Source organism: Podarcis melisellensis (genome assembly GCF_964234715.1).
Source record: "Podarcis melisellensis genome assembly, chromosome: 17".
In the NCBI taxonomy this organism is placed as follows: Eukaryota; Metazoa; Chordata; class Lepidosauria; order Squamata; family Lacertidae; genus Podarcis; species Podarcis melisellensis.
Window position 1 is genome coordinate 13,709,633 of NC_138534.1, and position 22,015 is coordinate 13,731,647.

The 22,015-nt window shown below is 43.3% G+C and overlaps 1 protein-coding gene across 1 annotated transcript in view; it reads right to left on the bottom strand.

Moving 5' to 3' along the window:
• The window catches only part of KANK1 (KN motif and ankyrin repeat domains 1), a 127,693-nt gene that overhangs the window by 35,796 nt on the left and 69,882 nt on the right, over positions 1–22,015 (bottom strand). The window contains exon 2 of the mRNA XM_081893779.1: positions 17,315–17,429. Within this exon, the coding sequence (XP_081749905.1) occupies positions 17,315–17,351 (37 nt within the window). The 5' untranslated portion in view covers positions 17,352–17,429. The remainder of the gene's footprint in view (positions 1–17,314; positions 17,430–22,015) is intronic.

A 22,015-nucleotide genomic window follows, 5' to 3' on the forward strand; every position in this document is an offset into this window, starting at 1 on the left:
CAAACGCCTTGGTTCCCAAATGCCAAAAACCCAGAAGTGTTCTGGTTTTTGAACATTTTTCAGAAGCCGAACATCTGATGCAGCTGTCGGCTATTGTTTCCGGGGTGCCTGCACCAATCAGAAGCTGTGCCTTGGTTTTTGAACATTTCAGAAGTCAAACAAACTTCCAGAACTGATTAAGTTTAGCCCTTTTGTTTTTGCTATTTATTTTGTGTTTTTGTTTTTGAGGCTTTTCCGGTTCATTTGGTTCAATTTTTTTTTAATCTAAATTTTTATCATCTACAATACTGTCTTATTAATTTTATAGTACAGTACTTTGATCATTGCTTTCATTTTATGGATCAATGTTCTCGATGGAGAGTAAAATTTATGTTAAATTGCTGTTTTAGGGGTTGTTTTTAAAAGTCTGGAACAGATTAATCCATTCTGCGTTACTTTCTATGGGAAAGCACGCCTTGGTTTTGGAACGCTTTGGTTTTGGAACGGACTTCAGGAACGGATTAAGTTTGAGAACCAAGGGACCACTGTACTTTCATTTCACAGGCACCTTCAAAATCCCTACCTCTCTCATTCTCCTCCGCAAAGGTAAGCTCTGCAGTCACAAAATCTTCCACCTTGACACCCACAGGTGGAATATCCACGCCAAACAAAACCACCGGAAGCCTCCAGGCCTGCCTCAGAGCCACCAGGTAGCAGCCGCTGAGTTGGGCAGAAGTAGTTACATAATAAGGCAGTACTAGCTTGTTACCTGTTTACTCCACCTTTCCTCTAAGGGGCTCAGGGCAGCATTTATGACCTGCCCTTCCCATTAATCCTTATGACAACCCTGTGAAATTGTGGAGGCTGGAATATAGGGAATAGGCGGTGTCCACATGTTACATCCAAAGTGTGTTCTCCCAAATCTTGGTCACCGTAGTAGCTCAAGGGGTTGCTGGGAACTGTAACTCTGTGAGGGGTAAACTACGTTTCCCAGAATCCTCTGAGGGGGATGTGGCTTTGGCTTTTAAGGTAGACTGCAGCCTACATATAATACTCTTGGCACTGTGCTTTTTAAATAATTATTGGTTTTTTTAGACCAATTATCTCACTGAAAAATGTTCGGTGTTTTCTTTTCCCACGGAAAATTTTCCATCCCATAAGTGCATTATTAACAATTGCCAATTGCAAATGAAGTATTAGGCAAGGCTGGCGGTTTCAAAGCTTTAATTAATGTTTTTCAGGGGATTATCTCTAGCAGATACACAAGAGAAGCATATTTCAGGTCAAACATCTATGGTGTACTGAGACAAAAACATTAACGGTGGGCAGTTTTTCTAGCCTGGTTTAGTAGATACAGGTAAAATAAATATGTTAAATGATATCGCTCTCATCAGGAAACGTTCCAATGCAAATCATGTTGTGCAAAGGAACCCAGCTCAAAGTTCTCCTGAAAATCTGCAGCCCTAAAGGAGTTTCACAACAAGGTGCCATCTCACAATTCATTCACAGCCTCAACTACCGATGCATAAAGGTAAAGGTAAAGGGACCCCTGACCATTAGGTCCAGTCATGGCCGACTCTGGGGTTGCGGCGCTCATCTCGCTTAATTGGCCAAGGGAGCCGACGTACAGCTTCCAGGTCATGTGGCCAGCATGACTAAGCCGCTTCTGGCAAAACAGAGCAGCGCACGAAAACACCGTTTACCTTCCCACCGGAGCTGTGCCTATTTATCTACTTGCACTTTGACGTGCTTTCGAACTGCTAGGTTGGCAGGAGCAGGGACCAAGCAATGGGAGCTCACCCCATTGCGGGGATTCGAACCGTTGACCTTCTGATCAGCAAGTCCTAGGCTCTGTGGTTTAACCCACAGCGCCACCCGCGTCCAAACCAATGCATACCTTAACACACACAAAAGTACAGTGGAACCTGGGTTGTCGAATGCTTCAGATGTCGAACGTTTCGGCTTTCGAACGCCAAAAACCTGTAAGCAAATGCTTCCATTTTCAAATGCACCTTGGAAGTCAAACGGCTTCTCCATTTTTTCAATGGATTTTGCTGGCCGGCAATTGTGCCTCGGTTGTTGAATGTTTTGGAAGTCGGTCTTCTGGAATGAATTATGTTCGACAACCGAGATTCCACTGTACAGATAACTAGGCTGTGATAAAAAACGTGAGAATAGAGAGGTGCTAGCATAATCCAGTTGTGCAGTTCACACATCACAGAACCATGATCTCACACAAAAGCTGTATATTTAAAAGCACAGGTGAGCAGGTTATTCCTGAATCCACTCCCTGTAAGAATAGGTGCCAACAAGCAATAGGTGCCAAGAAGCAAATGCACTTAATATGCAAAATGTACATGAGAAGATTTCATAAATGGGCAATTGATTTCCACACTTAATCTTCCTCTCCCACACAACATCTACTGATCATCAATTTCTCCTGATGATCTAGAGACCTAGAAAAGGAGAGACCAAGAACTCAAGGGCTACCCATTGAAGGGAGCAGAGAAACAAGGCTGGTGGCTTATAGAAGAATGTGAGACAAGGAGAACGTCCATGGAACTTTGTACGATATAGAGGTCAGGGCAGCTGGAAGAGAAATGCAAAATTTCCTGAAATTTTGATGTCATGGGGAAAACAGGCTTTTTTTCGGGGAGTGGGGTTTCAGGAAAAACCCATAAATTGGGGAGAGGGGAGAATGAAAAGCATGCAATGTTTGTTTAGCTCCCTCTACGGCTCAAAAGTCACTGTTACTCGAGTAACATAGAATGGGTGTATAATCTGGTTTGCCATTATATCACCATGTTTGGTATATCAAAAAAATACAATTTATTCAGTAAATAATTACAACTTCAGTTCCCTTTTATTTGTTATTTTAAATGTTACAAATGGAGCTATATGACACTGAACTGTTTTGCCGGTTTTTGAGGAGTAGGCAAACAATTACAAAAACGGGAGAAACCATGAACCTTTGTAGCAAAAAATGAAAATTACTATGGATCTGAAATTATGGATTGTGAAAAACTAAGTCCTACTTAGACCAGACCCATTGAAATTAATCAACTCAAAAGCATTGTTAGTTGATTAATTTCAATGGGTCTGGTCTAAGTAGGACTTAGTTTTTCACAATCCATAATTTCAGATCCATTTTAACAATGCTTTTGGGTGGCACGCATATTTGTGGTATGACAAAGTTAAGATAAACAAGGCCTTTAAGAACCATATTGTCAGAAAAGCAGTGTTTAATGTCTGGACAAAATACAAAGACTTATTAGAAAATAAAACTCCGAGGTGGCTTTCACCCTTGGAAGCTAAGGCTTGGAAAAGACCCAATATGGAAGCCTACTGGCCGAAATATTGGGAACTGTTAGAAAAAGATGGGGACAACTGGAAATTGCAGAGTATGGAGAAAATGAAGGATAAAGTGCGAGACTGGTTACATTACGCTCAGATTAAGGAAATTTTTAAAAGTGATAAAAAGCTAGGATTCCAGGTGGAGAAATCGAAGTTGGAGACAGAGCTGTTAGAACCTAAGACTAAGGTACTTTCAAGAATGTATAATTTGCTGCTGAAATGGAATACGCAAGACGAAATGGTTAAGTCGGCTATGATAAAATGGGCACAGGACATTGGGCATAACATTATGTTTGAGGATTGGGAAAGGTTGTGGACCACTGGGTTGAATTTCACTGCATGTAATGCTTTGAAAGAAAATGTAATGAAAATGATATACAGATGGTACATGACCCCAGTTAAACTTGCCAAAATATACCATTCGTCTGATAACAAATGTTGGAAATGTAAAGAAAATGAAGGAACATTCTTTCACCTCTGGTGGACTTGCCCTAAAGTGAAGGCCTTCTGGGAAATGATATATAACGAGTTGAAAAAGGTGTTTAAGTATACCTTTACCAAGAAACCAGAGGCCTTTCTTCTGGGCATTGTCGACCAGAAGGTGTTAAAGAAAGATAGAACATTTTTCATGTACGCAACAACAGCAGCAAGGATACTACTTGCTAAGAACTGGAAAACTCAAGATCTACCCACACTGGAAGAATGGCAGATGCAACTGATGGACTATATGCAATTGGCGGAGATGACTGGCAGAATCCGAGACCTGGGAGAAGAAAGGATTGAAGAAGATTGGAAGAAATTCAAGACCTACCTGCAGAAATATTGTGATTTAGTGGAATGTTAAGAAGGATGCTTGGTTATAAATAATTGGCCATCATTAAAATAGATTAAGAATTGATACTTAAGCATGTGGTTATAGATTTGGAAATAAGATGATAATTTGCTTGACAAAAATTATTAAAGATGTAAATGGGAGCGGGAGACGTGAGGAAGCTCAAGAATATTACGAAACTTTGTTAAAACAAAGCAATAATGTTTATTATTATTGTATTTTCTTTTTTTAAAAAAACCTTAATAAATATTTATTTAAAAAAAAATGAAATTAATCAACTCAAGTTAGTCATGTCTATTAACTTCAGCCGGTCTGATTAGGACTTGTGTTGACTCCCACCCAGTGTCTCCCTCTGTGCTCCACAGTGTCAAGTAGACGAAAAGCATTCATTTCCATAAAAAGAGCTGTGAAAAGCAGAGGGCAGAGAGCCAAAACTCAATATTTCAGAAAGAAAGACTAGTTAAATGTCATGTGCTATCTGTTTCCGCTTCTTCTACATCTTCATATTTATCATCGTATTTATCACGACTTTCTAAAAACTGAAGGTTTGCCCGAATTGAAACAAGCTTCTCTACCTTTTCCAATTTCATAGTCCAACATTTTTCAGTTTTTTGGGAGGGGGCAGTTTGGATTGCCCAGCCCCCAGGCTATCACATCTCTGAGACCTGGGGGGATAGGGTGGTATCCAAATTTAATAAATGATGATGATGATCTCTAAGTAGGAGAAGCTTGCTTTGAATATAGTGCATATTCACAGAGGAACCACTAGACAATTTGTGGGGAAATGAGTTCATGCTTATTGCAGCAAAAGGCACAGAGGCCAGGCTTTGTTCTGCTCCTCCAATGGACAGCCTCAGACGCCGCAATTAATTTTGCAACGTATGTCATATGCTGGGAGCAACAAGAGAGAATGTGCCCAGTTACAGCATTCCCTGAAATGCACCTAGTCACCGTTTCCATCCTGCTTTATCTGCAAAACGTCAATATTGGGTCAATCTCATCCTCAGGTTAATTTTTAAATGACCTCCTAAAATGGGAACAAATGATGCAATGCAGAGAAACGTAAAGGAAAGGAGGAAGGGCACAGGTTCTATGTCCTAGGTAAAGGTAAAGGGACCCCTGACCATTAGGTCCAGTCGTGGCCGACTCTGGGGTTGCACCGCTCATCTCGCTTTATTGGACGAGGGAGCCGGCGTACAGCTTCCGGGTCATGTGGCCAGCATGACTAAGCCACTTCTGGTGAACCAGAGCAGCGCACAGAAACACCGTTTACCTTCCTGCTGGAGCGATTCCTATTTATCTACTTGCATTTTGACGTGTTTTTGAACTGCTAGGTTGGTAGGAGCAGGGACCGAGCAATGGGAGCTCACCTCGTCACGGGGATTCGAACTGCCAACCTTCTGATCGACAAGTCTTAGGCTCTGTGGTTTAACCCACAGAGCCACCCACATCCCTGTTCTATGGCCTACCCTACACCAAAGGCTTTTGATTCTGCAGACTTCTATATGCAGGAAGGATGGAGGCAATTTTTGCAAATCCCCGTCCTCTGTCTTCTGAGGTCTTGCATGCTGCAACCCATGGTACTCTGGAGAGCCCCCTACCCTCTGGAGCAGATCACAGGGACAATGAGGATTGCTGGGGTGGGAATCAGCAAAAAATATGCCTTCCCTCCCCCTTCCATTCTTGGAAGCTTCTTCAGGATCAAAGAGCCATCTCTGAATGAAAGGACAGCATTGGATACAACCAGAAGTTCAATGGTACATTCCTTCCCCAAGAGTCCTGATAAATGTATTTCAGTCTCCCCCGTACACAGGAATATGTATATTACCATATTTTTCACTCTATAAGACGCACCAGACCATGAGACGCACCTAGTTTTTGGAGGAGGAAAACAAGAAAAAAAATATTCTGAATCCCAGAAGCCAGAACAGCAAGAGGGATTGCTGCGCAGCGAAAGCAGCAATCCCTCTTGCTGTTCTGGCTTCTGGGATAGATGCACAGCCTGCATTCGCTCCATAACACACACACACACACACACACACATTTCCCCTTACTTTTTAGGAGGGAAAAAGTGAGTCTTATAGACCTCTGCTGCAGATAAGACACCCAGATGACTACTAAGATGAGGGTTTTTTTAAAAAAAAAAATCCTTTTAGAGTATTCATCAGTCATAATAACTCATGTAGGTTCGTGGGGGAATGTGGTATATGAAAGCCTACATTGCAAACCTAAGTGTCAAATAAACAGGAGAACTGCATTTGAAGGCACAGAGATTTCTGAAACATCAGCATGAGAACAACTGTGAAAGCTAAGAACAACTTTGCTTATGGGAGGAACTTTTTAAATATAATCTAAATGCACATGAACTTCAAGTACAAAGTGGTAAGGAAGCAAATAATTACATTAGCTCAGCTAGCATCTTTGGCCTGTTAATTTTATTTTGTGAGATGATGCTGGATTAAAACTGAAGTCAACCCCTGCTGGGTTCAAAATATAACACCCTAAAGTTTCTATGTTACTGAGCTTATGGAGACTTTCCAGGGGGAGAGAAGGCAGCTGTAAAATAGCATACCCATCTAAGACAATATTCCACATCTTGTTTCAGTGTTTACTGTACAGTTGAGCTGAGTCCCCAGTTGCTATCAACCTATGTTACTTCTAAGAAGTAAAAAGGTAAAGGTAAAGGGACCCCTGACCATTAGGTCCAGTCGTGACTGACTCTGGGGTTGCGGTGCTCATCTCGCTTTATTGGCCGAGGGAGCCGGCGTACAGCTCCCGGGTCATGTGGCCAGCATGACTAAGCCGCTTCTGGCGAACCAGAGCAGTGCACGGAAATGCCGTTTACCTTCCCGCTGGAGTGGTACCTATTTATCTACTTGCACTTTGACGTGCTTTCGAACTGCTAGGTTGGCAGGAGCAGGGACCGAGCAACGGGAGCTCACCCCGTCACAGGGATTCGAACCGCCGAAGTCGGCAAGTCCCAGGCTCTGTGGTTTAACCCACAGCACCACCCACGTCCTAAGAAATACTTCTAAGAAGTATTTGCACCTAAAACACTGCCAAATGAAAGCTTCAAGGCAGACACAATTCTCTACGTTTGCACCCCACAAAGTCACTTGTGTGGATCCAAAGGTGACCTGTTGCTAGTTGCTATAGCAATGAGCTCATATGTTTGCTTTGATGCAACTTAATTGGTTTGGTTTGAAGGTATCCTTATCTGTGGGTCTGAGATACTGGACTCTGAGTCCAGAGAGGGGAGAACAGCTGTGATGTGTTGGGCACCAGCCACTTGTGCTCCCATCGAGTTAGGCAATGGGACACAGTCTGCTCCACTGTACAAAAAATTCATAAATTTTGGGCTGGGTGCGGACAAATCACCTCCTTGCTGCGGTATCTGCTTGCTACAGGCTTGCGCCTCTAAGAGAAAGGAGAACCAATGTTCTGCTTTGGCTGTAAGTCTATACTGTTCTTTAATAAAGCATTAGAACTGACTATTCTCACGTCTTTCACCTTCTTGGCTGGCACCGCACAGATCTCAAACTCCTAGGACCTCTCCTCTAGCTCTGGGGCTGGGATGCAACTCACAACATCACTGTACAGTGGACCTTCTGGATGCAAATTTAATTCATTCCAGGGGTCCGTGCGCACCCTGAAAAATCCATATCCAAAAGCGCCACTTCTGTGCACATACGCAGCACGATAAAGCACTTCTGTGCATGTGCGAGCAGCGAAACCCAGAAAAATGCTTCCAGGTTTGCTGTTTTCGCAACCTGAAGTTTACATTACTCGAGAGTAACGTAACCCGAGAGTCTACTGTACAATGAAGAAGTTCCGTCAGCAGCCAGGTGCCCACCCTTAGTTCCATTGCCATCCTGTACACATTTACTTGGGAGTAGTCTCAATGGAGGGACACAGGTGGCGCTGTGGGTTAAACCACAAAGCCTAGGACTCGCTGATCAGAAGGTTGGTGGTTCGAATCCCCGTGACGGGGTGAGCTCCCATTGCTCGGTCCCTGCTTCTGCCAACCTAGCAGTTCGAAAGCATGTCAAAGTGCAGAGGATCAATAGGTAGTGCTCCAACGAGAAGGTAAACAGCGTTTCCGTGTGCTGCTCTGGTTCACCAGAAGCGGCTAGTAATGCTGGCCACCTGACCCAGAAGCTCCCTTGGCCAGTAAAGTGAGATGAGCGCCGCAACCCCAGAGTCGGCCACAACTGGACCTAATGGCCAGGGGCCCCTTTAACTTTACCTTTAGTCTCAATGGACTCGGTTGGGGTATGACTCTTCTACTTGTTCCAAAGAATTTCCACAGGATTTGGATAATTCATGGGCTGCATTCATATGTTCCATTCTGAACTACTGTTTTAGTGAGAGGTCAACAAGCCTGGCCTCTTCTCTCCCGCACGGATGCAATAAGAAATCGGGAGCCTCCACTTCTGCTTAACCTCTAAACAAGTAGAGCAACATTGAATGCTCAGTGCTTGGAAACACCAGTGGAAGCTGCCTGGGAAAGTTTACAGTCGTCATTCCAGCCCACAGAAAACTCACTCAGTGCATGAGTCAATTCTTTTTACTAGAGAGCCGAGAGTACAAAGAAAGTAGGAAGATTCTACATCTGGGGGACAGGTGCATTTTCCCAGGTGCTTTGAACAAGGGTATTTTGAAGTTTCATGGGCCAACATTCTTTTGCAGAACTATGCTGTAGAACAACATTCACTTGGTCCTCATTTTCTTCATGTAATCCCTCACCACAAGAGGTGGAGCTATAGGGAACCAGGCAGAGGGTCTTTTCGGTAGCAGCACCCAACTTGTGGAACGCCCTCCTGTCAGATGTCAAAAAGACAAGTAACTACAGTATATAACTTTTAGAAGACATCTGAAGACAGCTTTTTAATGTGTAAAGTCCTATTGTGCTTCTATATGCAGTCGTACCTTGGTTTTCAAACAGCTTAGTTCTCCAACGTTTTGGCTCCCAAATGCCGCAAACCCAGAAGTGACTGTTCTGGTTTGCAAATTATTTTTGGAAGCCAAACATCTGATGGGATGTCCGATTGGCTGCAGGAGCTTCCTGCAGCCAATCAGAAGCCGTGCTTTGGTTTCTGAACGTTTTGGAAGTCAACGGACTTCCAGAACGGATTCCGTTCAACTTCAAAGGCACAACTGTATGTTGGAAGCCACCCAGATTAGATGGGGCAACCCAGTCAGTTGGGTGGTGTGCAAATAATAAAATCTGTCATCATCATCACAATTCACCTCCCCAAATTTAAGATTAATACTACACCTTAATTAGGTAATCAGAAACTTGATGGGAATTGATTGTGGTCTTTAAAAGACTGATAGCTTTCTAAACAAGCTGGACATTTCCAGCCTCTGTGGCTTAAAAAGATAAGATCAGCTATATATTGATCTGCTTCACAGTGAGCTACAAAGCAAGATTCTTGCAACCTTTAGGCAAAGCGGAGTTAAAATGCAATCAAGACTGCAAAGTTAAATCTGAAGGCTGAAAACTAGTTGTATAAGGTTGTGTCCACACACAAATGGGTCTCTCCCACAGGAGTACGAATATTGCCTTTGTGCTTATAGAGCACTCTCATTCCTTAGCTGGTGAAAAGAATCCACTGTGTACCTACAGTTTTCTGATGATGGTGAACAGCACTAAATATTATAGTATACAGTATCTTCAAAGGATTTGACAGTCACTTCAGACCATCTTTCGAACAAGTTCTATATGGAGACAACAAACTAAAAACGCGGATGACTTTCTTCTTTGTTGCTGAGTTTTCACGAAAGAGGCCCCAAACTATTTTCAAAAGGTGCCTTCTCAGCTCCATTTGGCAAATGATGCTATCAAGTTAATTAATACACCTACATGCTTTTGAAATTCTTGCAAGCAGGAGGGTGTGTCCTCTATAGCTGCTTTTCAGCATCTTTCCCAGGTTCCCAGAGAATGAAGAGAAGCAAGAAAGAGGGAAAGATATGAGGAAGAAAGACAACCGGGGGGAGTTATTAAAAGTGTGAAACTGTAAACATAACTATGGAAGAATGAAGTGGGGAGACAGTGGCTTTTACATTCTTTAGCATTTTCTTCAGCTTGAAATGTGCCCCTCTGTGCCCTATGCAGACTTTTATATACCGTATTTTTCGCTCCATAAGACGCACTTTTTTCCTCCTAAAAAGTAAGGGGAAATGTTGAGTGCGTCTTATGGAGCGAGTGGCGCTGCGCAGAGAGGGAGAACTGCGCAGCGCCCCTTCAGCGACGCGCCGTCCTGGCTTCTGCCTTAGCCATGCGCAGCCTCTTTGGGCAGGGGCAGCCTTCATCCAACTGCCCTGAAGAGGCTTGGCGCGGTTATCCCAGAAGCCAGAACAGCCACACGGTATCCCAGAAGCCAGATCCCTCTTGCTGTTCTGGCTTCTGGGATTCAGAATAATTTTTTCTTGTTTTCCTCCTCCCAAAACTAGGTGCACCTTATGGTCTGGTGCGTCTTTTGGAGCGAAAAATACGGTAATGCTTCCAGGTTTAAGAACCCAAGTTACCTTTAAAAACCTCCCAAACAATTTGTATTTAGAAAGGTGATTTCTAAATGCCCTGTTCCAAGGCCTCTCCCCAATATGAACAGCACCTTGCCCCAACTTGCCCACGTGTCTCCTCCTCCTCAGGGAACGGCTAGCTTTTCAAACAGGGAACAAACTGTTCAGTTTTCTTGGAAGGAAAAAACCTAACTGACCAGGGCACACAGTTGGAAGTGGCAGAAAATAATGCCTAGGCCCAGCACTTCTGTAGTCTCAAGTGTGCATGCCACTGGGAGCTTCTCTATAAACCTGCACCTCATAAAACAAAGCCATAATTTCTGCAAGCCACATATTGCTGCAAGGCAGTGTAAAAGCTCCACTCCCGAATTGCTCCTTCCCAGCCTGTCACAACCAACCATGGATGGTTTCTGCTAGGTCCCTATCGTCTTCTTCACCTCCCATCTTGACTACAGACATCTTCCAACTGCAGTATCATGACCTAGGGCACTGTTTCTTCTACCACAAACTCATGGAAGAGGTGCTCGCTCCTGCTTCCCATGTATACTCAAGGTTATTTCATGAATAAACCCTTTAGCCTAGTCCCTCAAAAAGAGACCCTATGGTGCAGAATGTGGTGGCATAAATCTAGACTGTACCACTTGAGTCCAAAATTCGGTGCACCACAATTCAGCCCGGACACAGAGGTCGGGCTCTGAGGGTCTTCTGGCGGTTCCCTCAAAGTGGCGGTGTTTAAAGTCCTAAATGGCCTTGGTCTGGTATACCTGAAGGAGCGTCTCCACCCCCATCATTCAGCCCGGACATCGAGGTCCAGCGCCAAAGGCCTTCTGGCGGTTCTCTCACTGGAAGAAGTGAGGTTACAGGGAACCAGGCAGAGGGCCTTCTTGGTGGTGGCACCTGCCCTGTGGAACGCCCTCCCAGCAGATGTCAAGGAGATAAAGAACTATACAACGTTTAGAAGACATCTGAAGGCAGCCCTGTATCGCGAACATTTATGTTTGACATTTTATTATTTTTTATATTTTGCTGGAAGCCACCCAGAGTGGTTGGGGAAATATAATATAACAACAACAACAACAATTTTGATGCCTTCCGTCAGCTTTGGCATCTGCACCCCTATTTGGGCAGGGACAGCCTAAGTTCTGTCATCTATGCTCTGGTAAGCTCTAGCTTAGATTACTGCAACGTGTTATACGTGGAGCTGTCTCTGGAGACAGTTCAAAAACTCCAGCCAGTGCAGAATTCAACAGCCAGGTTTGTCACTGGGGCAAGATGGTTTGAGCTTATTACACCAATTCTGTCCTGGCTGAAGTGGCTGCTGGCTAGTTTCCGGGACCAATTCAAGGTGCTGGTTTTAACCTATAAAACCTTTAACAGCCAAATGCCTGGTTATGGAGAAACCTTTTCACTTTCTTTAATGTGGTATACCACAAGATGGAGCCAGTCCAAGTGGTAACTAAAGACCTTTGCAGCATCAAAATTGATTTGAGGAGAGGTGTACACGAGTTTTCAGGAGCAATCTGAATAAGCAAAAGAAACTGGCCACAAGATACTAAAACGTTTATATTTAGATTTAACTCCACTTTAGAACACATCCAAAATTCAATTAGGATCATGTCACACACAGCAAGAAGTGATATCAGATATTCCAAGCACATGCCATAAGTAGTCCACTTTGGAGATTCCTGCCCCTTTATTTAAGGCATCCATGAAGGTTGCAGCTGAATTCTGAATAGATGGTCCATTGTAGACCACATTACATGTGACACTGCCACGATTAATTGAAATAAATCAAAATAAATCAAAATTGCATCATGCATTAAGATCTTTAAACAAATTACTGCTGCACCATCTACTCTAATTCAACTTACAAAAATTAAGGAAACTTTTGAGTGTATGCATGAGACGTGTCCGACATCATTGCAAATCTTATAAAACTGACTTATTAACAGCATGTTCTTGTTTAGCTTACATGCCTAATAAAGCGACTGCCGTTAATCCTGCCTCAAAGCAACAGCAACACAAACACATACCACATCCCTATGTTCTGACAACACAACGTGCAAAGCACACGGAACACAAGTGCCAGAATAAAAATTCAAAACCTGCCTGCACATTCCAGTCAGTATAGTCTTGCTGGCTAAAACAGAAGATCACACATAATGAAATAGTCTACTCCCCAAACGTGTAATCGACGACTCATTGCTCAACACCATATGAAATTAGTTCCCAAACATCTGCAACCCCTCTGGAACCTACCGTTCGAAGGGCTACAACAGTGTCCATGAGCAGACACTCTTGACAGTGGAATCGGTAAGCCAATGTTCTGGTCTTCGTCCCGATAGATTCAGAGCATGGAGAGGAAAAACCCTCCGCCTGTTTAGCTTGACTTTCTGCTCTTTGAATACAGGGCAATTAAGAAACCTGTTCCGATGCTCTCAACGCCCAGTTGTGGATTACGAGACCAGACTCCCTCACCCGGCACAGCAGAGAACCAATACCAGACGTGCCGGGGAGTTCAACGCTATTATGAAATGCTCATGATCTGAACAAACACAAACACAAAAAACCAAGAATGACACGTTGGAACGAGGAGCTCAAGGGTGTATAATGCAAAGCAAGTCCCGACAGTGTCAGAAGTGCAGAACCCTAGTTAGCCTTTGGTTTGGGTGCTGTGCTTTTTAAAAAAGAAGTCACTCTTAATGAGATACGGGGGGCAATTTTATTTCTTTTATGCATTTGTCGTAAGAAATATCAGCGTATGTAACGTGGCTGCACATGCAGCAATATTTGTTTACCACTTACAACAGTGGAACAGCCTAACTGGTGTGTGAATTATTCAAAGCAGAGAGATCCGGTTTCATATGTCCCTGACCAATAAAGAAACACATTGCAGACAACACTCTGGCTGCACTGCAAATCCATCCCCACAAATTCCATGCATAATCATTATCTCCCAAAGGGAAAAATTCCTTCTGTATTACGTAAAAAAATAGTTTCTCGGCCTTCTGAACAGAACGCCAAAATTGAAAGCAACTTCTGCCAAGCTAATAGCCCTAAAGGGCTTCCAGTTCCTTTTCAAACACCTCCTCTGACACAACCTGGTGTCCTGTACTGAAGTTCTGTGACTGACATGATAGGTTAACTGAAAGGAGACTGTAGGGTTAAAATAAATTTGGCCTTCTCCATTTGGTTTTATAGGTTTTAACCTTATACCTCCCAAACACTGACACAGCTAGATGAGCTTGTTATATATATTTGGAGTGTGTGTATGGAAATCTATACTTAAAGGTAAAGGTAAAGGGACCCCTGACCATTAGGTCCAGTCGTGGCCGACTCTAGGGTTGCGGTGCTCATCTCGCTTTATTGGCCGAGGGAGCTGGCGTACAGCTTTTGGGTCATGTGGCCAGCATGACTAAGCCGCTTCTGGAGAACCAGAGCAGCGCACGGAAATGCCTTTTACCTTCCCGCCGGAGCAGTACCTATTTATCTACTTGCACTTTGACGTGCTTTTGAACTGCTAGGTTGGCAGGAGCTGGAACTGAGCAACAGGAGCTCATCCCGTCACAGGGATTCGAACTGCCAACCTTCTGATTGGCAAGCCCTAGGCCCAGTGGCTTAGACTGCAGCGCCACCCATGTCCCATACTTAAAGAGTTCAAATATCAGTTGAAGCCTATCTTCCATGTTCAAAATAGCCAGGAAAGACACCGTAAGTGGAATTCAATATCACATTATTACAAATTCTTTGCCCGGGCAAGCATACTAAGCTTGGCAGAAGACTGATCCTCCTTTTCTGCTGTGTGTTCTGAGGATTCTCCCAACTGCCCCCCCCCCAAAGTCAATTATTTGGGGAGGGAGGCTGCAGAGGGAGGAAAGGCGAGGAAGCCGCATTGCAGAAGCCCTTCCACTGAACTTCAACTTGCCATGATTTGTTAGTAGATTCTCACCCAAAATGCATTGCAGTTCGGTATCTTTCCTGAGTGGCTGAGATACCACAACTAAAATTGGTATGTTTGTTTACTAATTATAAATTTAAAGTTACATTCTACACATTCATTTTTAGAGAAAAGAGGGGGGAAAGTTCAAACTACTTTATAGTAGGATATTTGTTGAAGGGCTTCTTGAACATCGTGATTGCCTAATCCTACCCTAGTAAGTTTTCCTGCAGCAACTGGGTGCCAGTGTGGTGTAGTGGTTAAGAGTGGTAGACTCGTAATCTGGTGAACCAGGTTCGCATCCGCTCCTCCACAAGCAGCTATTGAGTGACCTTGGGCTAGTCACACTTCTCTGAAGTCTCTCAGCCCCACTCACCTCACAGAGTGTCTGTTGTGAGGGAGGAAGGGAAAGGAGAATGTTAGCCGCTTTGAGATTCCTTCGGGTAGTGTAATGGTTGTTAGGGGTTACTTGTGCGTAACCTTACTTCAGATCAGTTAGCTTGCTTGCCCCAACCATGCCCAGGGTCGGAGCTCGCCCTCCGTGACCTGTTAGTCACTTGCAGAATCCGAGAGTGGGCGTCTCTTGAACCTCTTCCAGCATAAAAGCTGTTTGACCCCGAGTCTCCTCCTATGTTCTCTGCGCGGAACGCGTCTGCGCAAGTAAGGGGAAGGCAGGGGCGTCCCAGCGCTCTCTCCACTATCGTCGGGGGAAGGGTCTTGGAGCCCTGTCACCAATTCCTCCATCTCCCTCTCTTCTCTATGGGTGTTACGTTGAAATCCTTCCCCCCTGCTCGTCCCCTCTCCGGCATCGCTGGGTGGCCCTGCCTCCGTCTCTCGTTCTGATGGCAGTTCCCTGACAGGTAGTGATAAAACGGGATATCAAATCCAAACTGAAGGAAGGAGGGTCTAGAATCATATTTTCTGGTTGGACACATAAATATAATAAAATCAGGTAATTCAGCTAGCGTTGCTTAATTTTCTCTCAGGTTTGGTGCACCCAGACAGAAGAAAAAAAGCACAAATGCATGGCTTCAGAGTCGTCAATGAGGTGCACAAGGAAGCTGCTACATAAACCAGTTCTGCAACAGGAGGGGCACACGAACTATTGGTGTGTACACACTGCGTGACAGTTTTGTGTTCAGTGATGGATGCAGACGCCTTGATGGGGTGCTGTATAGACATCATCCCCATGTCACACACCATTTGTCAATCTAAAGCTCATTCTGCTGGAACGGTTATGATCCATTTTGTGCCAAGAATGCACTTCTCAAGCACAGGGGCGTTTTCAAGGGCCACCTTCTGCTGGGACAGGACTGCGCCACGCCCCAGCACCAGGTCCAACTTGTCTTTGAATGAAGCAAAATAGGAAGCAGTACGGTAGTATCTTAGCTGCCTCTATAGACAGTGGTACCTTGGTTTACGAACTAAATCCCTTTCCAGAAGTCCGTTCTTAAACCAAAGCATTCTTAAACCAAGGCGTGCTTTCCCATAGCAGCGGGGGACTCAATTTACAAATGGAACACACTCAACAGGAAGCGGAACATGTTCTTATTCCAAGGCAAAGTTCACAAACCAAAACACCTACTTCCAGGTTTGCAGCGTTCTTGATCCAAGTTGTTCATACACTAAGCTGTTCTTAAACCAAGGTACCACTGAGATATATATTCGCTGCATAGAGGCATATTAACAGATCATCTCCCAGCGCCTCTCTTCCAAAAGACTGTGAATATGAGAATGTTTATCTGGGGAACAGAGGACACAGTTGCACACTAATTTGAAAACATGTTGACCTGTGTGTATAGACAATGCAGTTTTCATGGAAAGGTGTTGTGCAACTGCAAACTGCTATGCACAAACGAAAAAATGACCCATGGGCATTTGAAAGGCAATGTTTGTTTGGACCCTGGGTGGGAACCCAGAGGCTGAGGTGAAGGGTATATCAGAAAGAAAATGAACTTCTAACTTTGTATCAAAGTAACATTTTTATGTGCAACTGTGTGTTTTTGTAATATTTTTGTTGTTTACGTTGTCCGTTGATGCTTCAGTTTTCTTAGAGATATTTTTAAGATAGTAAGCAGGATAGAAATGTTGTAAACACCAACAACACATTTGTACATAGCCTGTACAAACTCCTCCTTCTAACCCAGTAAATGCATTCAGACCCTAGAGGTTGCACCTCTGCAAAAGGATAATGTCACAAGTGGGAGGGAATCATGACAATGAAAAGATTCCAAGCCTGATAGAGCTTTACAGGACTTCCTTTGACAGAAATGTTCTGTTCCTGGCAAGGAAAAAACAAAACCAGGAATGCTCTGTTTCACTCTGGTTATGCAAGTCTTCATAATGGTGCCATAAGTCTCCATACTTGCAGTTCTCTTAACGATTCCAGGTCATTTGTTGCTTCTTGTTAAAAACAGAAGCCAGTTTGCTGCTATCAGTTATGCAACTTATACACCGGATAACTTGGATGCAGACATCATGCATGAGCCATTCAGACATGACAAACCTGACATGGAAATAACCATAGTAGGGAGATATTTCATGATACTATTTCAATACTTGGGGGGATAAACATATACACAGCATTTTAAGAACATGACATTTTTTTAAAAAAAATGCCCTGAACAATAGGCTTAGTATAGCTTTGCTATACTAGGGAGGTTACTTCTCATAAGGCAAAAAGTTACCTGTGGAGCTGCCATTAATATTTGTTGGCTGGGCCATGCTTGCTGAGTGACAAATCCAGAAACTGATTGTTAGGAGTCATGCAAATCAAGCATCAAATCCAATCAGGCATGCAACCTGCAAGAGAAAAAAAAAGGTCATCAAAATATTGCAATTCCAAAACTAGTTGACTTTCATTATAAAGATCACCAGGTATAGGCCCATGTCCTCAAGTTTAAGCATAGAAAATGGAATAGGCTGATGCATTTTAAAAATAATAATACAGAAGAGTGTGAGTTTCAAAAGTCAAGTGACTTAAAGTGTTACTGTCAGGCATAAAATTAACAGAAAGACATAGCTGTCAATTTACAGATTTGAAAATAAGGGACCAGCAGCCAAAATACGGGATCAACAATTGCTTTGATAAAATACATATTTTGCTGCGTGCAAATGGCTTTAGATACCTATTAGGTCCATAAATTACCATATAGCATATATTCAACACACAAAAAAACCAGCAACAATTTGTTGTTGAAAAGGACAGCTGGACATAGAAAGGGCCCCATTCCCTTCAGTAGCTTATTTAAGGGACATCATCAATAAGGGACAGCAGCGGGACATGGTGCTGGGATAAGGGGCTGTCCTGCCAAATATGGGACCCTTGACAGCTATGCAGAAAGATGAAAATATCTGAGCAAACTGAACACAGATGTTGGTAAACACCACAGACCACAAATCCTCTACAGCAAATATGAAGTAACACAAGCATGGCTTTGGCTTTGGTTAGAGGGGAAATCAATAAGGCAGTGATTGTAACAACGAAGCCCTGAAATACAAAGAGTCTACATGAACATAAAGGAGGAAAGAACTTCAATTTGGACTCACAAACGTCACTTTTATTTGCCTCTAGGTTGCTTGAAAGGCATTAGAGTCCAGACCGGAATTTGACTGAAATGTGTTAGTTGAAATATAAAAGCAAAGGGGAGCTAAATTATAGACTGGAAAATTACAGACAGGCCCCAAGGACCTAGACAGTAGCATGAGAAATGTACTTTGCCAATACTGTTTGTGAGAGAGCATGATGTTATGCCACAATAGTTCCAAAGTGCGAAAAATGGATTGGAAAATCCAAATCTGCTTCTGGGCACAACTGTATTCATGTCACAGGACCAATACAACTGAACTGCACACTAGCACTATGTTTGCAGTGCAGATTCAGAAGCAGCGAGCTGCATGGCGCTATCATTCTCACATCAATGATTAAACCGTGTGGGGCTTGTTTTATCATTCAGCATCATTTATCTAGCCAGCAATAGGTGGCTGTAATTTAAACCAATCAAGGGGAATTTAAACCAAGAAGGAAAACTGATCTGCAAAAAATATAACTTTGCAATTTGCAGGCAGTGTTCAGCCTTGTGTATGTATATACAGTGGTACCTCAGGTTAAGTACTTAATTCGTTCCGGAGGTCTGAAACTGTTCTTAACCTGAAGCACCACTTTAGCTAAAGGGGCCTCCCGCTGCTGCTGCTGCTGCTGGAGCACGATTTCTGAACCTATCCTGAAGCAAAGTGCTTAACCTGAAGCACTATTTCTGGGTTAGCAGACTCTGTAACCTGAAGCATATGTAACCTGAGGTACCACTGTACTGAATATCACACACACACACACACACAATATATATATATGTGTATATTGAAGTTAAGAAGGTGTCACACAGAGCATGAATATTAGAAGAAAGTTTGTTTCTCAGAAAATTAGGCTTTCTGCCCTTACCAATCCTGTGTTCCTACATGCTTGTTTCATACCTGCCTGAGATTACTGTGCTCTGAATACTTCAGGGCAAATGCAAAAACAAGTAACGACTGGTTAGAAGTACTATTTGCTAATAGAAGTTTAGATGCTGCTCTCAAGGCGGGAGAAAGCATTCTTTATTCCGTATTCAAACACTGAATAGTCAATGTGCCAAGAGTCTCGGTACTGACATGGCTTGACAGGACTGTCAAAAATTGGAACAAAATTCTTTTCCGCATACAGGCAAAAGCTTATTCAGCAACACACATAGATTATGAAAGTCTTGAGAAAAAGAAAAAGGGGAAATAAAAAATCAGGTCCTTTGTCCACCTATTGCCGTTTAGTAAAGGTAAAGTGACCCCTGACCATTAGATCCAATCGCGGATGACTCTGGGGTTGCGGCACTCATCTCGCTTTATTGGCCAAGGGAACCGGCGTACAGCTTCCAGGTCATGTGGCCAGCATGACTAAGCTGCTTCTGGCGAAACAGAGCAGCGCACGAAAACGCCGTTTACCTTCCCGCCGGAGTGATACCTATTTATCTACTTGCACTTTGAGGTGCTTTCGAACCACTAGGTTGGCAGGAGCAGGGACCGAGCAACAGGAGCTCACCCTGTCGCAGGGATTCAAACCGCCGACCTTCTGATTGGCAAGCCCTAGGCTCTGTGGTTTAACCCACAGTTAAGCCTGTGCCTAAACCACACATTCAGAAGCTACCATTGACTAGGCTTGAGGTCCCTTCACCTTGACTTAGGCTGCTTACCTGCACTGCATCTCGTGCAATTAGTATAAATGCATATATCTGATTCTAAGCATAGGAAACCCACCTTATAATGCACAAACTACAGAAACAAAAAAATATAATGCATGTATCCACCATGCATGCTGCAGGGTGCGCTATGGACATGTGTGGTACATGGTCAATTTAACCACTACTCTGTGAGTGTCAGCTATCCGGTGCAAAATTCAGATTCACTAGATAGCCTTTAGCAAAGCCAACAGACTTCCTTTACCTCAATATTTCATATGCAATATGAGGATTAAAAAAATGATGTGATGATAACCAGGGTAATATGTTCAGGTAGGTAGCCGTGTTGGTCTGACACAGTCGAAATAAATAAAAGTATAAGGAAATTGTCCAGTAGCACCTTAGAGACCAACTAAGTTTGTTTTGGGTATAAGCTTTCGTGTGCATATAAACTTCTTCAGATGGTACCTCAGGTTACATACGCTTCAGGTTATAGACTCTGCTAACCCAGAAATAGTGCTTCAGGTTAAGAACTTTGCTTCACGATGAGAACAGAAATCGTGCTCCGGCGGCACGGCAGCAGCAGGAGGCCCCATTAGCTAAAGTGGTGCTTCAGGTTAAGAACAATTTCAGGTTAAGTACGGACCTCCAGAACGAATTAAATACTTAACCTGAGGTACCACTTTACACTAAACCTTATATATAGTGGGAGGGGGGCGGGGTTTTTCTCAAAAGGAGACGGGTGATTGAAGAAGTGCGCATGCACATGAAAGCTTATACCCAGAACAAACTTAGTTGGCCTCTAAGGTGCTACTGGACCATTTTTTAAATTTATTTTGACAGGGTAATATGTGACATGCTTTAGAAAAGCTCAGCAAAAGCCAGGGGTAGGCAGACACCACACGCAATAGCTTTTTCTGAAGAGTAAGCATTAAGGTAAGTGAAATGTTAAGATTATATAAAGTTGCCAAAGCCTGAGAACTGAAATGGCGCTAACGTGGGCCGTTCATTCATCAGTGGGAACTTTTAGTTAATCTGCAATTTCAGCCTCCCCAAGTTGCCAGTCGCTGCATGAAGATGTTTTTCTGGGAACTTGGCCAGAGTACAGTGTTTAAAATGTAACCCTGAGTGACGATAAAAACAAGACACACCAGCCCCTGGAACCTCCCACAGCAGGGCATGAAAGGGACTCCTTCAGACATGGCTTGCAGGAAAGGGGACAGTCATGTCAGGAATAGCTTACCCAAACCACATCAAGGTACCACTATGGCTTAATTCAAGACTTCATCGTATTTAGAGTAGATCCACTGAGTTCAGTGGGTTTACTCAATGTAGGGCTATGTCTAGTTCAAATCCCTTGACCAGGCATCCCCAAACTTGGCCCTCCAGGTGTTTTAGGACTACAATTCCCATCATCCCTGACTACTGGTCCTGTTAGCTAGGGATGATGGGAGTTGTAGTCCCAAAACAGCTGGAGGGCCGAGTTTGGGGGTGCCTGCCCTTGACTTTACTGCATAAGCATATAGTTAGCAATACATGCCGCTGATGATGACATCCCTGTGGCCCAGGTGTTCCCTTCTGGGTTCGGGAGCTTAGGAGTGAGACATTTTAAACAGAGCTGGGATTCGTTCGTAGAGTTTAGATGGTAGACTCACATTTACAGAGCTTCAACAGTAAGCAATGTTACAAGACTTGCAATGATATGAACTAGTGGTTACACTGTAATTATGGATTGCAATTTTTAAGCAACGATTGCTATGGTCTCACCTGCTCCATATACTCAAAACTTTTTATTTATTTGCATTCTTTGTTTATTGTGTCAATAAATAAAGTATCTCGACAAACTTTCATTAGCTATGAGAACAGACGTATAGCACAGGAAAATGCTTGCAGAATAGTAGCAAAGGCATCACAGAAACAAAGGGTAAAAAGCATTGTTTACATTATTTTAGAAATGAAAGGTTGTTTTTTTAACCCAAACACCAGCTCTTAAAGCATCGTCCCCATTTTAGCTCATGAAATGCAACTGAAGAGCCTGAAGACCACTGCGATTTTGGTATCTGTTTACCATGAGAATAAAGTAGAATAACAATTCCTGTTGCACTCCCTCCCCTCTGCCGCAAATATCAATTTGCAGCTCAGTAATAAGTGACCTGCATTAAAGTGTGCTATTCAAGTTATGAT